The sequence below is a fragment of the Lissotriton vulgaris genome, unplaced genomic scaffold, assembly GCF_964263255.1.
Source record: "Lissotriton vulgaris unplaced genomic scaffold, aLisVul1.2 SCAFFOLD_3573, whole genome shotgun sequence".
Lineage (NCBI taxonomy): Eukaryota > Metazoa > Chordata > Amphibia > Caudata > Salamandridae > Lissotriton > Lissotriton vulgaris.
Window position 1 is genome coordinate 35827 of NW_028241570.1, and position 18013 is coordinate 53839.

The 18013-nt window shown below is 50.8% G+C and overlaps 1 protein-coding gene across 1 annotated transcript in view; it reads left to right on the forward strand.

The window, feature by feature from the left end:
• Positions 1-17233, forward strand: part of PRRX2 (paired related homeobox 2) — a gene marked incomplete at its 5' end in the record, with an annotated part of 32802 nt that extends 15569 nt beyond the window's left edge. Inside the window, one exon of the mRNA XM_086948130.1 lies at positions 13684-17233. Coding sequence (XP_086804256.1) covers positions 13684-13828 — 145 coding nt within the window. The remainder of the gene's footprint in view (positions 1-13683) is intronic.
• Positions 17234-18013: the final 780 nt, after the last annotated feature.

The window sequence follows — 18013 nt, forward strand, 5'->3', positions numbered from 1 at the left end:
AACGGCACACAGAACATCCCCCACAACAGACATCAAAGCTAGAAGAGCTGTGTTTTCAGATTCCTCCTGAAAGTAAGGGGGTCCGGTATCTGTCTAAGAGAGAGGGGTAGGCATTCCACAGCCGAGAGGCCCCTGCTTGAAAGGATCTCCCCCTACCCGGGAGAGCAAGGCCTTCGGAGTAGAGATTAGAAGCTGAGCAGACGACCTCAAGGTACACTGCGGTATATAAGGTTGAAATATTTCCCTAAGGTAGGGGCTCCAATCTTATGAAACGCTTTAAAAACCAAGACTAATGCTTTTAAATGGATTCTTTTCTGCCCCGGAAGCCAATGTAGGGAGGATAGAAGCTGAGTCGTGTGAGTCCTAGGTCCTGTCAAAAGGATGGCCCTGGCCGCCACATTCTGGATCACCTGCAATCGGCCAAGTACGTACTCCGGGAGGCCCAGATGCAGGGAGTTAACATAGTCCAGTCTCGACACCACCAGGGCCTGGGCCACTGTTTTCTGTAAGAGACTGAGAGCAGGGGGAGGAAGTTCCTCAGCATTCTCATCACCCGGAAACAAACCCCAGCCATCGTTTGGACTTGAGCCTTCATAGAAATGGCCATGTCTGGACTGGGGTGGCGGAGTGAGCTAAAGAATGATGATGAAATAAACCCAGATCAGTTGACTGGGGGTGATAGTTTGATTTGCTCAACAGCTCCGTCCATCATCCCCTTTGGTATCGCTTTGTTCACCGTAAGTTGGCAGGGTAAGCTCAGTCGTGAGTCCCTTGCTCACTTGGCCACTGGATTCAAGCAAGCTGGGCTGAAGACGGCTGATTAGCCAGAATCCGGTTCCAGGAAGCTTGTTTCTGGTCCCGGGAGGACCTGGCTTGGCCGTTCGGGCTGGACTGTTCCCATGAGGCACAAGGTCAGACTGATTTACATATGGCCAACTGGGGTGGCAGAGTGAGCTAAAGAATGATGGATTAAACCCAGAACAGTTAACTGGGGGTGAGTGCTTGCAATGTTCAACACTCCGTCCATCATCCCCTTTGGTATCGCTTCATGGAAAGGGCAGCATCCAATTTAACCCCCAGTTTTTTCACGATGGTAACTGAAGACGAGGGGGGAGACATTTTTTGCGGCCATCAGGTATGCCAAGCTTCATACGGACGAGGACCGAAGAAGATAATCTCTGACTTTCCAGAGTTACACTTCAATTGGTTATGTCTGAGCCAGGAAAAGACTTCAGAGAGGCAGATGTTAATCAAATTGCCATTGAACTCGACAGCCTTCTCGCACGTGAACAACAGTTGAGTGTCGTCCGAATACAACACTATTTTGACACCCCAACACTCCCTCCAACAGTCTCCACAGCTCACTGCGGTTTGCTCGCCAGGGCACCTGCCCCCGCTTATCACCAGCTGCTTCCTATAAATAAATTGAGCCTCCACTTTCCTGACCTGCCTCTAGAGTGGTCAATGATTTACTAAACCCACTGTAGGCCAATCTAGTGGTACCTCGACCTGCTCTGCCCAGACATTCCAGCTCACTGAGCTCCTCTCTGCCACACTACTCCATGTGATGCCTCACAGAGACAAATCCTTCCGCCCGGCACTATGGCGCTGCCACAGTCCAATGCCATCTCACCTCCTATTGACAGCGTCATGCTATGCCACCCTGCACTATGGCGCTGCCACAGTTGAAGGGCCATTTCATCTCTTATTGACGACTGCGCCTGCTATGCCATACTACACCATAGTCACCAGCCATCTCACCTCTATCCTCAGCAGCGCCCTGCTATGCCACACTACACAATGGCACCGTCATAGTCCCATGCCATCTCACCTCTATCCTCTGCAGCACCCTGCTATGCCACATTACACAATGGAACTGTCATAGTCCCATGCCATCTCACCTCTTCACCTCAACAGCACACTGCCAAGCCACACAACACCATGACGCTGCCATAGTCGCCTGCCATCTCACCTGCATCCACAGCAGCACACTGCTATGCCACCCTGCACCATGGAGTTGCCATGGTCCCGAGCCATCTCATCCTCTATCCACACCAGTGCCTGCTATGCCACCCTGCTTCACTGTACTGTCATAGTGCAATGCCATCTCATCCCCAATCGTCAACAGTGCCCCACTATGCCACACTACACAATGGCGCTGCTATAGTCCCATGCCATCTCACCCAGTATCCTCGAAAGTGCCCTGCCATGCCACCCCACCCTATGGCACTGCCACAGTCCAATGCCATCTCACCTCCTAACCTCAACAGCATCCTGCTGTGCTACACTGCATCATGACCGCCATTTGTCCCCAGCCATCTCACCGCCATCCTCAGCAGTGCCCTGCTATGCCACAGTACACCATGGTGCTGCTATAGTGCCATGCCATCTCACCCAGTATCCTCAACAGGGCCCTTCAATGCCACGTTGCACCAAGGAGCTGCCATGGTCCCAAGCCATCTCATCCTCAATCCACACCAGCGCCCTGCTATGCCACACCGCTTCACGAGACTCTCATAGCGCCATGTCATCTCATCCCAAATCACTGACAGCACCCTGCTATGCCACCCTGCCACATGGCGCTGCCATGCTCACGTCTCATCACACGGACCGTTGTAGGGCGCTCTATCCCTAGAACACCTTAGACCAAGGGGTGATTTAGAGTTTGGCGGAGAGGGAATGAATTCTTACTTTAGGGGGGATTGACTGACTTAATATTGATCTGGAGTCATGGGAAGGGTGTGCGAGCTCGGCTTTGGTGGTATGGTTATATGGCATAATACAGTGTGAATAGGATCAAATGAGCTATACACTTAGTCAAGAGTTACTGGTGAGTGTATGATCAGGAGACACAAAATGCAGACGGGAAGGAGGATTTGAGGACCTCATCCGGATGAAATTTTGGACTGGAAAAATGAAAGGGATGTATGTGCTGAATTTCGGTGGTCGTATTATAGGGCACATTAGAACGGTGATAAAGGATGTGATGCGACTGTTGAGTATGTGAAGGAATCTATTAAGTTTATCTATTTGGCAACTTGAATAGACGTAGTGCCAAATTTGAGCCCAGCATTTAAACATAAGTGAAGGTTAACGTACTCAGAGAAAGAAACTTTGGTGTGTATTTGACACAGTGGTGGATATAGGTAGACGTGGGGATGTATGCTTTGGCAAAATGGGATTGTGCTACGGATGTGTAGCTTACATCAGGTGGCCATATCTCGGCTTATCTTTTATAGTTGGCCAAACCTATCGGGACAAAGAACGACGATATTGAATACTCCCTTAGAAACTTTACCCACCCTGGAGGATCGTGTGGGTCGGATGTATCACCACACGCTAAGTAGGTATTATCAATGGGGACATTATGAACCCCGGGCAACTGTCAGTTTGTGAATATAATGAGAATTAGGGATTCCTACTATATCGAGTTGTTTCTCTTGTTGTTCCTCTTACTTCACAGTAAGCACTCAAAAGAAGCCTACTAAGGTTTGTGGATTACTTTCCCACTTTTAGAACACGTTTGGGTGGCAGGGCACTCACGCGTGAAGGATTCAATCTAGGGGGCCGATTCACAGAACTAATTTAAGACAAAATCCTAAACGTACTACTTTTGGTATTCACAGAAGATTTTGTCTTAAGTTTGATTAAGACAAACTTAAGACAGACTTTAAACAGACTTAAGACAGACTTAAGACACACTTAAGACAGACTTAAGACAGACGTAAGACAGACTTAAGACAAACTTAAGACAAAATCCTAACTTAAGTCTGTCTTAAGTCTGTCTTAAGTCTGACTTAAGTCTGTCTTAAGTTTGTCTTAAGTCTGTCTTAAGTTTGTCTTAAGTCTGTCTTAAGTTTGTCTTAAGTCAAACTTAAGACAAAATCCTAACTTTACTACTACTAAATACCTTCTGTGAATACAAAAAGTAGTAAGTTTAGGTTTTTGTCTTAAGTTAGTTCTGTGAATAGGGCCCTTGGATAGGAGCAGCACCTTGTGTTTACAGGTAGAATGGTGAATAGTCACAATATAGAACTATCGTCACACATAACACATGGGAGATTCTCTTGTGAATAAACTGCGTAGAACGACTAAAACTAAAATGTTGAGATTGCGTAGCATAAAATAACCCGATGAAGATAAACAAACCATATCATGATGGTCACCTTAAGGAATATGAAGTGTCACGGTGGAGGGACGAGGGTGCAATGTCTGACAGCCTTGCTAATGCTTTCCATGATCGTGACTGTGATCTATCTCTGATGTAGCCTTGAAAAAGTCGTATGTACTGAAATACAGAGACAACGAAACACGTGTTGGCGTTTGGGCTTTGAAACAGTCACACAATCTGAGATCAAAGAAGGTTGAAGACAATGAACTAAAAAAGATTGAGGACTCGCTTTTATTTTGCATCAAGATTTCATTTTCACAATAACTTACTGCACTACTGTTACATTATACAATTGTCGTGTGTTAGGGAATTTTATGCACTGTCATAGTGCAATGCCATCTCATCCCCAATCGCCGACAGCACCCTACTATGCCACACTACACAATGGTGCTGCTATAGTCCCATGCCATCTCACCCAGTATCCTCAACAGTACCCTGGTATGCCAACCTGCCCTATGGCACTGCCACAGTCCAATGCCATCTCGCCTCCTAACCTCAACAGTGCCCGTCTATGCCACACTTCACCATGACCGCCATTGTCCCGATCCATCTCACCTCCATCCTCAGCAGCGCCCTGCTATGCCACAGTACACCATGGTGCTGCTATAGTCCCATGCCATCTCATTCAGTATCCTCAACAGTGCCCTTCAATGCCACCCTGCACCAAGGAGCTACCATGGTCCCAAGCCATCTCGTCCTCAATCCACACCAGCGCCCTGCTATGCCACACTGCTTCACGAGACTCTCACAGGGCCATGTCATCTCATCCCCGATCATCTACTGCGTCCTGCTATGCCACCCTGCACCATGGCGCTGCCATGGTCCCAAGCCATCTCGTCCTCTATTTACAGCAGCAGCCTGCACTGTCATAGTTCCATGCCATCTCATCCCCAATGGTCAACAGCACCCTGCTATGCCACCCTGCACCATGGCGCTGCCATGCTCACGTCTCCTCACACGGACCGTTGTAGGGCGCTCTGTCCCTTGCTGCTCTAGAACACCTTAGACCAAGGGGTGATTTAGAGTTTGGCGGAGAGGGTACTCGTCGATGAAGAGCGGTGGGCACAGAGCCTTTCCTTGTGCCTCTCTACTACGACAGGTGGCAAAAGGACGTCAGCTGAATTACGAGGTGGGAGTAGAATAGAGGTACCTATGATCTACGTAAACAGAGTGCATATAACAGGAAGTACTGGTGCATCGGTTGCAGTATAAAACAGTATTTATCTGAGTACCTTTTTATCCTTCGGGCTGATAAAAGTGCTCCCAGGGTCAAATCTGCTAATTGTCATTTAAAGGAACATCCCTATTGCCATGATGATGCACCTCAAAACTTCAATCCGTCATTTAATTATGAAGATCTCCACAGGGGCGACTGGTGTTCATGGGCAAAAAGGGCGCTGCCCTGCCCCCCTCGGGGAAGAGGCAGGAACAGGGAAAAGAAAAACAGAGCAGCTGAAATGAACACACTGCCCTAAAGCAGTGTGCTGAATCTCCTGGGTGAACCTAGGGAACTTTGCAGATGTCCTACTGCCCAAGTGCCAGCCAGTGACCTGCAGGCACAGGGGACAGCAGTGACATCACATGAGAGGGAGTGCAGTAACATCAGAGGAGAGGGAGTGCAGTGATATCACATGAGAGGGAGTGCAGTGACATCAGAGGAGAGGGAGTGCAGTGGCATCAGAGGAGAGGGAGGGCAGTGACACCACATGAGAGGGAGTGCAGTGACATCAGAGGAGAGGAAGGGCAGTGACATCACATGAGAGGGAGTTCAGTAACATCACATGAGAGGGAGTGCAGTGACATCAGAGGAGAGGGAGGGCAGTGACATCAGAGGAGAGGGAGTGCAGTGACATCAGAGGAGAGGGAGGGCAGTGACATCAGAGGAGAGGAAGGGCAGTGACATCACATGAGAGGGAGTTCAGTAACATCAGAGGAGAGGAAGTGCAGTGACATCAGAGGAGAGGGAGGGCAGTGACATCAGAGAAGAGGGAGGGCGGTGACATCAGAGGAGAGGGAGTGCAGTGACATCAGAGGAGAGGGAGTGCAGTGGCATCACATGAGAGGGAGTGCAGTGACATCAGAGGAGAGGGAGTGCAGTGACATCAGAGGAGAGGGAGTGCAGTGGCATCACATGAGAGGGAGTGCAGTGACATCAGAGGAGAGGGAGTGCAGTGACATCAGAGGAGAGGGAGGGCAGTGACACCACATGAGAGGAAGTGCAGTGACATCAGAGGAGAGGAAGGGCAGTGACATCACATGAGAGGGAGTTCAGTAACATCAGAGGAGAGGAAGTGCAGTGACATCAGAGGAGAGGGAGTGCAATGACATCAGAGGAGAGGGAGGGCAGTGACATCACATGAGAGGGAGTGCAGTGACATCAGAGGAGAGGAAGGGCAGTGACATCACATGAGAGGGAGTTCAGTAACATCAGAGGAGAGGAAGTGCAGTGAAATCAGAGGAGAGGGAGTGCAGTGACATCAGAGGAGAGGGAGTGCAATGACATCAGAGGAGAGGGAGGGCAGTGACATCAGGGGAGAGGGAGTGCAGTGACATCAGAGGAGAGGGAGGGTAGTGACATCACATGAGAGGGAGTGCAGTGACATCACATGAGAGGGAGGGCAGTGACATCACATGAGAGGGAGGGCAGTGACATCAGAGGAGAGGGAGGGCAGTGACATCACATGAGAGGGAGGGCAGTGACATCAGAGGAGAGGGAGGGCAGTGACATCACAGGAGAGGGAGTGCAGTGACATCAGAGGAGAGGGAGGGCAGTGACATCACAGGAGAGGGAGTGCAGTGACATCAGAGGAGAGGGAGGGCAGTGACATCACAGGAGAGGGAGTGCAGTGACATCAGAGGAGAGGGAGTGCAGTGACATCAGAGGAGAGGGAGTGCAGTGACATCACAGGAGAGGGAGTGCAGTGACATCAGAGGAGAGGGAGGGCAGTGACATCACATGAGAGGGAGGGCAGTGACATCAGAGGAGAGGGAGGGCAGTGACATCACAGGAGAGGGAGTGCAGTGACATCAGAGGAGAGGGAGGGCAGTGACATCACAGGAGAGAGAGTGCAGTGACATCAGAGGAGAGGGAGTGCAGTGACATCACTTGAGACGGAGTGCAGTGACATCAGAGGAGAGGGAGGGCAGTGACATCACATGAGAGGGAGTGCAGTGACATCAGAGGAGAGGAAGTGCAGTGACATCAGAGGAGAGGGAGGGCAGTGACATCAGAGAAGAGGGAGGGCGGTGACATCAGAGGAGAGGGAGTGCAGTGACATCAGAGGAGAGGGAGTGCAGTGGCATCACATGAGAGGGAGTTCAGTAACATCAGAGGAGAGGAAGTGCAGTGACATCAGAGGAGAGGGAGGGCAGTGACATCAGAGAAGAGGGAGGGTGGTGACATCAGAGGAGAGGGAGTGCAGTGACATCAGAGGAGAGGGAGTGCAGTGGCATCACATGAGAGGGAGTGCAGTGACATCAGAGGATAGGGAGTGCAGTGACATCAGAGGAGAGGGTGTGCAGTGGCATCACATGAGAGGGAGTGCAGTGACATCAGAGGAGAGGGAGTGCAGTGGCATCACATGAGAGGGAGTGCAGTGACATCAGAGGAGAGGGAGTGCAGTGACATCAGAGGAGAGGGAGGGCAGTGACACCACATGAGAGGGAGTGCAGTGACATCAGAGGAGAGGAAGGACAGTGACATCACATGAGAGGGAGTTCAGTAACATCAGAGGAGAGGAAGTGCAGTGACATCAGAGGAGAGGGAGTGCAATGACATCAGAGGAGAGGGAGGGCAGTGACATCACATGAGAGGGAGTGCAGTGACATCAGAGGAGAGGAAGGGCAGTGACATCACATGAGAGGGAGTTCAGTAACATCAGAGGAGAGGAAGTGCAGTGAAATCAGAGGAGAGGGAGTGCAGTGACATCAGAGGAGAGGGAGTGCAATGACATCAGAGGAGAGGGAGGGCAGTGACATCAGGGGAGAGGGAGTGCAGTGACATCAGAGGAGAGGGAGGGTAGTGACATCACATGAGAGGGAGTGCAGTGACATCACATGAGAGGGAGGGCAGTGACATCACATGAGAGGGAGTGCAGTGACATCACATAAGAGTTAGTGCAGTGACATCAGAGGAGAGGGAGTGCAGTGACATCAGAGGAGAGGGAGTGCAGTGACATCACATGAGAGGGAGGGCAGTGACATCACATGAGAGGGTGTGCAGTGACATCAGAGGAGAGGGAGAGCAGTGACATCAGATGAGAGGGAGTGCAGTGACATCACATGAGAGGGAGTGCAGTGACATCAGAGGAGAGGGAGTGCAGTGACATCAGAGGAGAGGGAGGGCAGTGGCATCAGAGGAGAGGGAGGGCAGTGACATCACATGAGAGGGAGTGCAGTGACATCAGAGGAGAGGAAGGGCAGTGACATCACATGAGAGGGAGTTCAGTAACATCAGAGGAGAGGAAGTGCAGTGAAATCAGAGGAGAGGGAGTGCAGTGACATCAGAGGAGAGGGAGTGCAATCACATCAGAGGAGAGGGAGGGCAGTGACATCAGGGGAGAGGGAGTGCAGTGACATCAGAGGAGAGGGAGGGTAGTGACATCACATGAGAGGGAGTGCAGTGACATCACATGAGAGGGAGGGCAGTGACATCACATGAGAGGGAGTGCAGTGACATCACATAAGAGTTAGTGCAGTGACATCAGAGGAGAGGGAGTGCAGTGACATCAGAGGAGAGGGAGTGCAGTGACATCACATGAGAGGGAGGGCAGTGACATCACATGAGAGGGAGTGCAGTGACATCAGAGGAGAGGGAGTGCAGTGACATCAGATGAGAGGGAGTGCAGTGACATCACATGAGAGGGAGTGCAGTGACATCAGAGGAGAGGGAGTGCAGTGACATCAGAGGAGAGGGAGGGCAGTGGCATCACATGAGAGGGAGTGCAGTGACATCAGAGGAGAGGGAGTGCAGTGACATCAGAGGAGAGGGAGGGAAGTGACATCACATGAGAGGGAGTGCAGTGACATCACATGAGAGGGAGGGCAGTGACATCACATGAGAGGGAGTGCAGTGACATCAGAGGAGAGGAAGGGCAGTGACATCACATGAGAGGGAGTTCAGTAACATCAGAGGAGAGGGAGGGCAGTGACATCACATGAGAGGGAGTGCAGTGACATCACATGAGAGGGAGTGCAGTGACATCAGAGGAGAGGGAGTTCAGTAACATCAGAGGAGAGGGAGGGCAGTGACATCACATGAGAGGGAGTGCAGTGACATCAGAGGAGAGGGAGTTCAGTAACATCAGAGGAGAGGGAGGGCAGTGACATCACATGAGAGGGAGTGCAGTGACATCAGAGGAGAGGGAGGGCAGTGAAATCAGAGGAGAAGGAGTGCAGTGACATCAAAGGAGAGGGAGTGCAGTGACATCAGAGCAGAGGGAGTGCAGTGACATCATATGAGAGGGATTGCAGTGACATCAGAGGAGAGGGAGTGCAGTGACATCAGAGGAGAGGGAGGGCAGTGACATCACATGAGAGGGAGTGCAGTGACATCACATGAGAGGAAGTGCAGTGACATCAGAGGAGAGGGAGTGCAGTGACATCAGAGGAGAGGGAGGGCAGTGACATCACATGAGAGGGAGGGCAGACACATCAGAGGAGATGGAGTGCAGTGACATCAGAGGAGAGGGAGCGCAGTGACATCAGAGGAGAGGGAGTGCAGTGACATCACATGCAAGGGAGGGCAGAGACATCAGAGGAGAGGGAGTGCAGTGACATCAGAGGAGAGGGAGTGCAGTGACATCAGAGGAGAGGGAGTGCAGTGACATCAGAGGAGAGGGAGTGCAGTGACATCAGAGGAGAGGGAGGGCAGTGACATCAGAGGAGAGGGAGTGCAGTGACATCAGAGGAGAGGGAGTGCAGTGACATCACATGCAAGGGAGTGCAGTGACATCACATAAGAGGTAGTGCAGTGACATCAGAGGAGAGGGAGGGCAGTGACATCAGAGGAGAGGGAGTGCAGTGACATCAGAGGAGAGGGAGTGCAGTGACATCACATGCAAGGGAGGGCAGAGACATCAGAGGAGAGGGAGTGCAGTGACATCAGAGGAGAGGGAGGGCAGTGACATCAGAGGAGAGGGAGTGCAGTGACATCAGAGGAGAGGGAGGGCAGTGACATCACATGAGAGGGAGTTCAGTGACATCAGAGGAGAGGGAGTGCAGTGACATCAGAGGAGAGGGAGTGAAGTGACATCACATGAGAGGGAGTGCAGTGACATCAGAGGAGAGGGAGTGCAGTGGCATCAGAGGAGAGGGAGTGCAGTAACATCACATGCAAGGGAGTGCAGTGACATCACATGCATGGGAGTGCAGTGACATCACATAAGAGGTAGTGCAGAGACATCAGAGGAGAGGGAGTGCAGTGACATCAGAGGAGAGGGAGTGCCGTGACATCACATGCAAGGGAGGGCAGTGACATCAGAGGAGAGGGAGTGCAGTGACATCACATGAGAGGGAGTGCAGTGACATCACATGCAAGGGAGGGCAGTGACATCAGAGGAGAGGGAGTGCAGTGACATCACATGCAAGGGAGGGCAGTGACATCAGAGGAGAGGGAGTGCAGTGACATCACATGAGAGGGAGTGCAGTGACATCAGAGGAGAGGGAGTGCAGTGACATCACATGCAAGGGAGTGCAGTGACATCACATAAGAGGTAGAGCAGTGACATCAGAGGAGAGGGAGTGCAGTGACATCAGAGGAGAGGGAGTGCAGTGACATCAGAGGAGAGGGAGTGCAGTGACATCAGAGGAGAGGGAGTGCAGTGACATCAGAGGAGAGGGAGGGCAATGACATCAGAGGAGAGGGAGGGGCAGTGACATCAGAGGAGAGGGAGTGCAGTGACATCAGAGGAGAGGGAGTGCAGTGACATCACATGCAAGGGAGTGCAGTGACATCACATAAGAGGTAGTGCAGTGACATCAGAGGAGAGGGAGTGCAGTGACATCAGAGGAGAGGGAGGGCAGTGACATCAGAGGAGAGGGAGTGCAGTGACATCAGAGGAGAGGGAGTGCAGTGACATCACATGCAAGGGAGGGCAGAGACATCAGAGGAGAGGGAGTGCAGTGACATCAGAGGAGAGGGAGGGGCAGTGACATCAGAGGAGAGGGAGTGCAGTGACATCAGAGGAGAGGGAGTGCAGTGACATCACATGCAAGGGAGTGCAGTGACATCACATAAGAGGTAGTGCAGTGACATCAGAGGAGAGGGAGTGCAGTGACATCAGAGGAGAGGGAGGGCAGTGACATCAGAGGAGAGGGAGTGCAGTGACATCAGAGGAGAGGGAGTGCAGTGACATCACATGCAAGGGAGGGCAGAGACATCAGAGGAGAGGGAGGGCAGTGACATCAGAGGAGAGGGAGTGCAGTGACATCAGAGGAGAGGGAGTGCAGTGACATCACATGCAAGGGAGGGCAGAGACATCAGAGGAGAGGGAGTGCAGTGACATCAGAGGAGAGGGAGGGCAGTGACATCAGAGGAGAGGGAGTGCAGTGACATCAGAGGAGAGGGAGTGCAGTGACATCACATGCAAGGGAGGGCAGAGACATCAGAGGAGAGGGAGTGCAGTGACATCAGAGGAGAGGGAGGGCAGTGACATCAGAGGAGAGGGAGTGCAGTGACATCAGAGGAGAGGGAGGGCAGTGACATCAGAGGAGAGGGAGTGCAGTGACATCAGAGGAGAGGGAGTGCAGTGACATCACATGCAAGGGAGGGCAGAGACATCAGAGGAGAGGGAGTGCAGTGACATCAGAGGAGAGGGAGGGCAGTGACATCAGAGGAGAGGGAGTGCAGTGACATCAGAGGAGAGGGAGTGCAGTGACATCACATGCAAGGGAGGGCAGTGACATCAGAGGAGAGGGAGTGCAGTGACATCAGAGGAGAGGGAGTGCAGTAACATCACATGCAAGGGAGTGCAGTGACATCACATGCAAGGGAGTGCAGTGACATCACATAAGAGGTAGTGCAGAGACATCAGAGGAGAGGGAGTGCAGTGACATCAGAGGAGAGGGAGTGCCGTGACATCACATGCAAGGGAGGGCAGTGACATCAGAGGAGAGGGAGTGCAGTGACATCACATGAGAGGGAGTGCAGTGACATCACATGCAAGGGAGGGCAGTGACATCAGAGGAGAGGGAGTGCAGTGACATCACATGCAAGGGAGGGCAGTGACATCAGAGGAGAGGGAGTGCAGTGACATCACATGAGAGGGAGTGCAGTGACATCAGAGGAGAGGGAGTGCAGTGACTTCAGAGGAGAGGGAGTGCAGTGACATCACATGCAAGGGAGTGCAGTGACATCACATAAGAGGTAGAGCAGTGACATCAGAGGAGAGGGAGTGCAGTGACATCAGAGGAGAGGGAGTGCAGTAACATCACATGCAAGGGAGTGCAGTGACATCACATGCAAGGGAGTGCAGTGACATCACATAAGAGGTAGAGCAGTGACATCAGAGGAGAGGGAGTGCAGTGACATCACATGCAAGGGAGGGCAGTGACATCACATGAGAGGGAGTGCAGTGACATCAGAGGAGAGGGAGTGCAGTGACATCACATGCAAGGAAGGGCAGTGACATCAGAGGAGAGGGAGTGCCGTGACATCACATAAGAGGGAGTGCAGTGACACCACATGAGAGGGAGTGCTGAGTTAGAAAGCCATGGATCTGGGGCACATAAACTGTGGCCATGGGAGTACTTACAAAGCTCCATGCACTGCAACGGCTGGGGGAGGGGCAGGCTGATGAGGACAAAGAGGAAGTGGGGGGCAACATCTGAGGCTCCTCCCCTAAGATGAATAACTCAACATTATCATCATTTTACTTAAAGTATGGGCTACGGAGCCAGATTGGGGTGAGGTGGGGCTGGGGCCACAGGGCCCGATTCACAGAACTAACTTAAGACAAAATTCTAAATTTACTGCCATTTTGGTATTCACAGAAGGCACTTACTCATTTCGGTATTCACATAAGTTAGGACTCCTAACTTTAGGGCTCCTAAATGCTTTCTGTGAATACCGAAAGTCTTAAAGTTAGGATTTGTCTCAGTTTTGAAGTAGTAAAGTTAGGACTCCTAACATGTGGCGGGTGGTACTCCATGTGTGGCGGGTGGTGCTCCAGGTTTTGCTGGAGTACTCCAGGTGTGGTGGGTGGTGCTCCAGGTGTGGTGGGTGATACTCCAGTGTGGCGGGTGGTACTCTAGGTGTGGCGGGAGGGTGGTTCATAAGTGATACTCCAGGTGAGGTGGGTAATACCCCAGGTGTGGTGGGTGGTGCTCCAGGTGTGGTGGGTGTTGCTCCATGTGTGGCGTGTGGTACTCCAGGTATGGCAGGTGGTACTCCAGGTGTGGTAGGTGGTGCTCCAGGTGTGGTGGCTGATACTCCAGTGTGGCGGGAGGGTGGTTCACAAGTGATACTCCAGGTGAGGTGTGTTCTCATGTCTTCTTTTGCTTTCTCCCCTCAGCACGGTACCACCCTACACCCAATCAGCCACTAGCAGCAGCCCACCACCTCCGCAGGGAGTGAACATGGCCAACAGCATCGCCAGCCTGCGCCTGAAAGCCAAGGAGTTCAGCCTGTTCCAGAACCAGGTGCCCACTGTCAACTGACTGTGCCCAGAGGTGGCTCCAGATGGACTCTGACAGAGAGGAAGATGGAGGGCACAGAAACCAGGGGCAAAGGGAACATGGGAGGATGAAGAACATGGAACAGCAGAGAACATATCAGGATAGGGACCCCGAAGGAAATAAAACATAGGAAAACTGAGAGCAGGGGAAGATAGAGAATGTGGGGGATCTGGCAACTTAGAGCAACTGAGAACTGAGGAAATGGGAGAGCTGTGAACTTGGAAGAACTGAGTACGTGGGAGGAGAAAGCACGTGAAGAATCAGTGCTAAATGGAAATAAAGAAGTGTAGGTACTCACAATCTAGAGTACCTGCTTGCTCCCATTAAATGTATCGCAGCAGTGCTGAGAAGTGCAGGTACTCTCCCTTTCACATTAAAGAAGTGCAGGTACTCTCCCTTTCACATTAAAGAAGTGCAGGTACTCTCCCTTTCACATTAAAGAAGTGCAGGTACTCTCCCTTTCACATTAAAGAAGTGCAGGTACTCTACCTTTCATATTAAGGAAGTGCAGGTACTCAGTACTCAACAGTACGTGCCCTTTTACAGCTCTGTGAAGAACTGGAAATGTGGGACAACGAACCATGGAAGGACAGATAATGTAGGAAACGAACCTGGGAAAACTGCGAAGATGAGAGAACTGAGAACATGGGGACATTGAGAGCTGAGAACATAAGAGGACTGGGAACCTAGGAAAACTGAGAACCAGGGGAACGGCAATTGTCATAAGATAGAGAAGAAAGGGCAACTGGTTACACTAACTAAATAGAAACACAAGCCCACAAAACACGTATGCCTCGATTACGAGCCTCGAAGTTACATTTGCTGTTTACCACACTCCGTGCCCGGGGTTCGGAATTCAATGGATGCAATGAATAGCAACTACTACAAATGTTCCCCAGCGCAATGGGAAATAACACGGGGACTTGGAAGTGCCTATGCCAAAAGCCAGATGACTATTCACCCTACTTGACACAAAGTCCAAGGGGTTGGAAAACTCCAACCCACTTGTAATTGCAGACCTTAATATTCAGAGAAAGACATCTTACTGCACAAGTAGTCTCCCTTAAGACCAGAACTACACCACCACTCCCTCCATCGCTGCATCGAAAAGTAGCGTATATTGCCACCACCACCTGTTGTCGCACCTTCGATTCCTCCTTCATCGCAATCCACCTTTTCTTTGTTCATCTCCACCTTTGCAGCTGGAAACTTCTCAACCACCTTCTCCTGTTTACAGGTTCCGATCCTCCTGTGCATCCATATGTCACAGTTTTGGGTCACTTTCACATTTTTTACCTGAAATTACCAGATTGTGTACTCCTTGCACCTTTCAACACACTCTCCTTCCTCCTTTCTTTCTTTCTTTCTTTCTTTCAGAATATGCCACAGACAGCCTAGAATCTTCTCTGCCACCTGGGCGGGTATCGCAGGTGGTGGTAGATCCTTCTCTGGTACTTGGGGGGGAGGCCCACAGGTGGTTGTACACACTTCTCTGTTACCTGGGTGGCATAGGTGGTGGTAGATCCTTCGCTGCCACCCGAGGGGGTTCCAGAGGTGGTGGTCGATCCTTCTCTGCCACCCGAGGGGGCTCCAGAGGTGGTAGTAGATCCTTCTCTGCCACCCGAGGGGGCTCCAGAGGTGGTAGTAGATCCTTCTCTGCCACCCGAGGGGGCTCCAGAGGTGGTGGTAGATCCTTCTCTGCCACCCGAGGGGGCTCCAGAGGTGGTGGTAGATCCTTCGCTGCCACCTGGCCAGTGACCACAGGTGGTGGTAGATTCTTCTCTGTCCACTTGGCGGAGAATGAAAACTCAAAGCACCAACAAAAGAAAAATTCTCCACTCGAACTCTCAATTAAGCCACAAGTCTGGGGTTCTGTGTCTTTACCCCTCAAAATGAGCCTCTGCGAGCTTCAGTGACAGACCTCCACGCCCTATCCTTTTATTGAATTCACTACGCGTTCCAATTTTTCTTTTCATGGATTAATGTAAAAAAAATCAATCACATTTCAAAATTGAATTTTAGGTCAGTGAAGTGTCTGGAAGTGCTCCTTAAGCCAAACACTCTGCCTCTGTCGATCTGTTAAACCCTGTCTTCTTCTGTCTTCCACTCGGCCCAGCCACCTCAAACCTTCTTCTGTGTCTCTTGTCTTCCTCTTCCCTTCGGTTTAGCTATCTTTGTTCACCTCATCTGTAAAGATCAGGAGCGCTTAGAGGCGACTAATCTTAAGTGTTAGCACTGTGAGGAAATTGAAAAAGTACATTTGTGAGATTTCATTGCTGGGATCACCCACTACCTGCAGGCGCTGGTCTGCGAGGAGCTAACCTCAGCGCTGGAGTACAAACCCCTCGCACATCCACTCAAGGCAGCCAGTAGCTGACCTTCTGGAGCCAAGAAGGAGGGTCTTTTAGGAGTTGTTAGTGTTTTGCAGCGAGAGCCTATTCTAGGTTCTCATGCTGTGCATTATTTCACCATCTAGTGATGAGTCTGGAAAACATGGAGAGGGATCCCCTACATCTTGTTTGAGCAGTTGATGTAACAAGATCTAAAAGTGTTTTACATGATTAGAAGTTCAAGGGGGCACCACTGGGTGTAACTAGAGCACTTCTATGATCTTGAGACCCACAGCAACCAGCACTTACTTCAAATGGAAGTAAGGGCCCCCGCTTGGCACGGATTCAGGAAAAAAAATTCTATCATGGATGAAGCAGAAACGCCGCAGGATTGGTTGTGGAAAGTTGAAACGACCTCCCATCAGCTGTCTACCCGGCATGACTGGGGTGGGTGGGACATGTAAGCAGTGGGTCCTGAAATCCTCTGTCACATGTAAGAAGGCAGCTGTGAAGACCTGTATGACATGTAAGAAAGGGGTCGTAAACACTTGTATGGCATGCGAGAAGGGGATCCTTGAGACATGTAAGAATGAAATGCTTAAAACCTGTGTAACATGTAAAAAGCAGGTCCATGAGAACTGTGTGTAAAGTAAGAAGGCAGTCCTGAAGTCCCCTGTGACACGTAAAAGGAATGTTCCAGTGATCTGTGTGACATGTAAGAAGCTGGTCCTAAAACCCAGTGTGACATTTCAGAAGGAAGTGCTCAAGACCTTTGTGACATGTAAGAAAGGCGTCGTAAACACTTGTGTGACATGTGGGAAGGGGATCATTAAGAACCATATGATAAAGAGGGTCCTTAAGACATGTTAGACATGTAAGAATGGTGCAGTAAACACATGCGTGACATAGAAGGAAGTGTTTAAGACTTGTATAACATATAAGAAAGAAGTCCTTAAATCCTGTGTGACATGTAAGAAGGGGATTCTTATGGCCTGTGTGACATGTAAGAAGGAGTCCTTAAGACCCGTGTGACATGTAACAGAAAATGCTTAGGACCTGTGTGTTGATAAAGGGGCCTGGCAGGGGGTGTGCCCACCGAGGGAAGAGGCAGCAGCTGTGGGGAGTGTAGCCTGCTGGTCCTCGCAGTACCCCGGTGATTTCTCCCAGCTGCAAAAGGCTGTGGTCTCTCAAGGCGGCACCCGTAGAGCGGGGATCGCGAAGCACAGCAGAGTTCAGGGCTCAGACCCTTCGGACGACTCCAGACACCTCCGAGTCAGGTGAGAAGCTTCAGGGCAAACAACCAAAGTGAGCGGCACCCTTACATATCACGCAGGTCTTAAGCACGTCATTCTTCCATAACACACAGGGGAGTCCTTAAGACCTGTGTGATATGTAAGAATGAAGTCCTTAAGACATGTGTGATATGTAAGAAGGGAGTTCTTTAGACCTGTGTGATATGTAAGAATGGAGTCCTTCAGACCTGTGTGACATGTAAGAATGGAGTCCTTAAGACCTGTGTGATATGTAAGAAGGGAGTCCTTAAGACCTGTGTGATATGTAAGAATGGAGTCCTTAAGACCTGTGTGATATGTAAGAAGGGAGTCCTTAAGACCTGTGTGATATGTAAGAAGGGAGTCCTTAAGACATGTGTGATATGTAAGAATGGAGTCCTTAAGACATGTGTGATATGTAAGAATGAAGTTCTTTAGACCTGTGTGATATGTAAGAATGGAGTCCTTAAGACCTGTGTGATATGTAAGAAGGGAGTCCTTAAGACATGTGTGATATGTAAGAATGGAGTCCTTAAGACATGTGTGATATGTAAGAATGAAGTTCT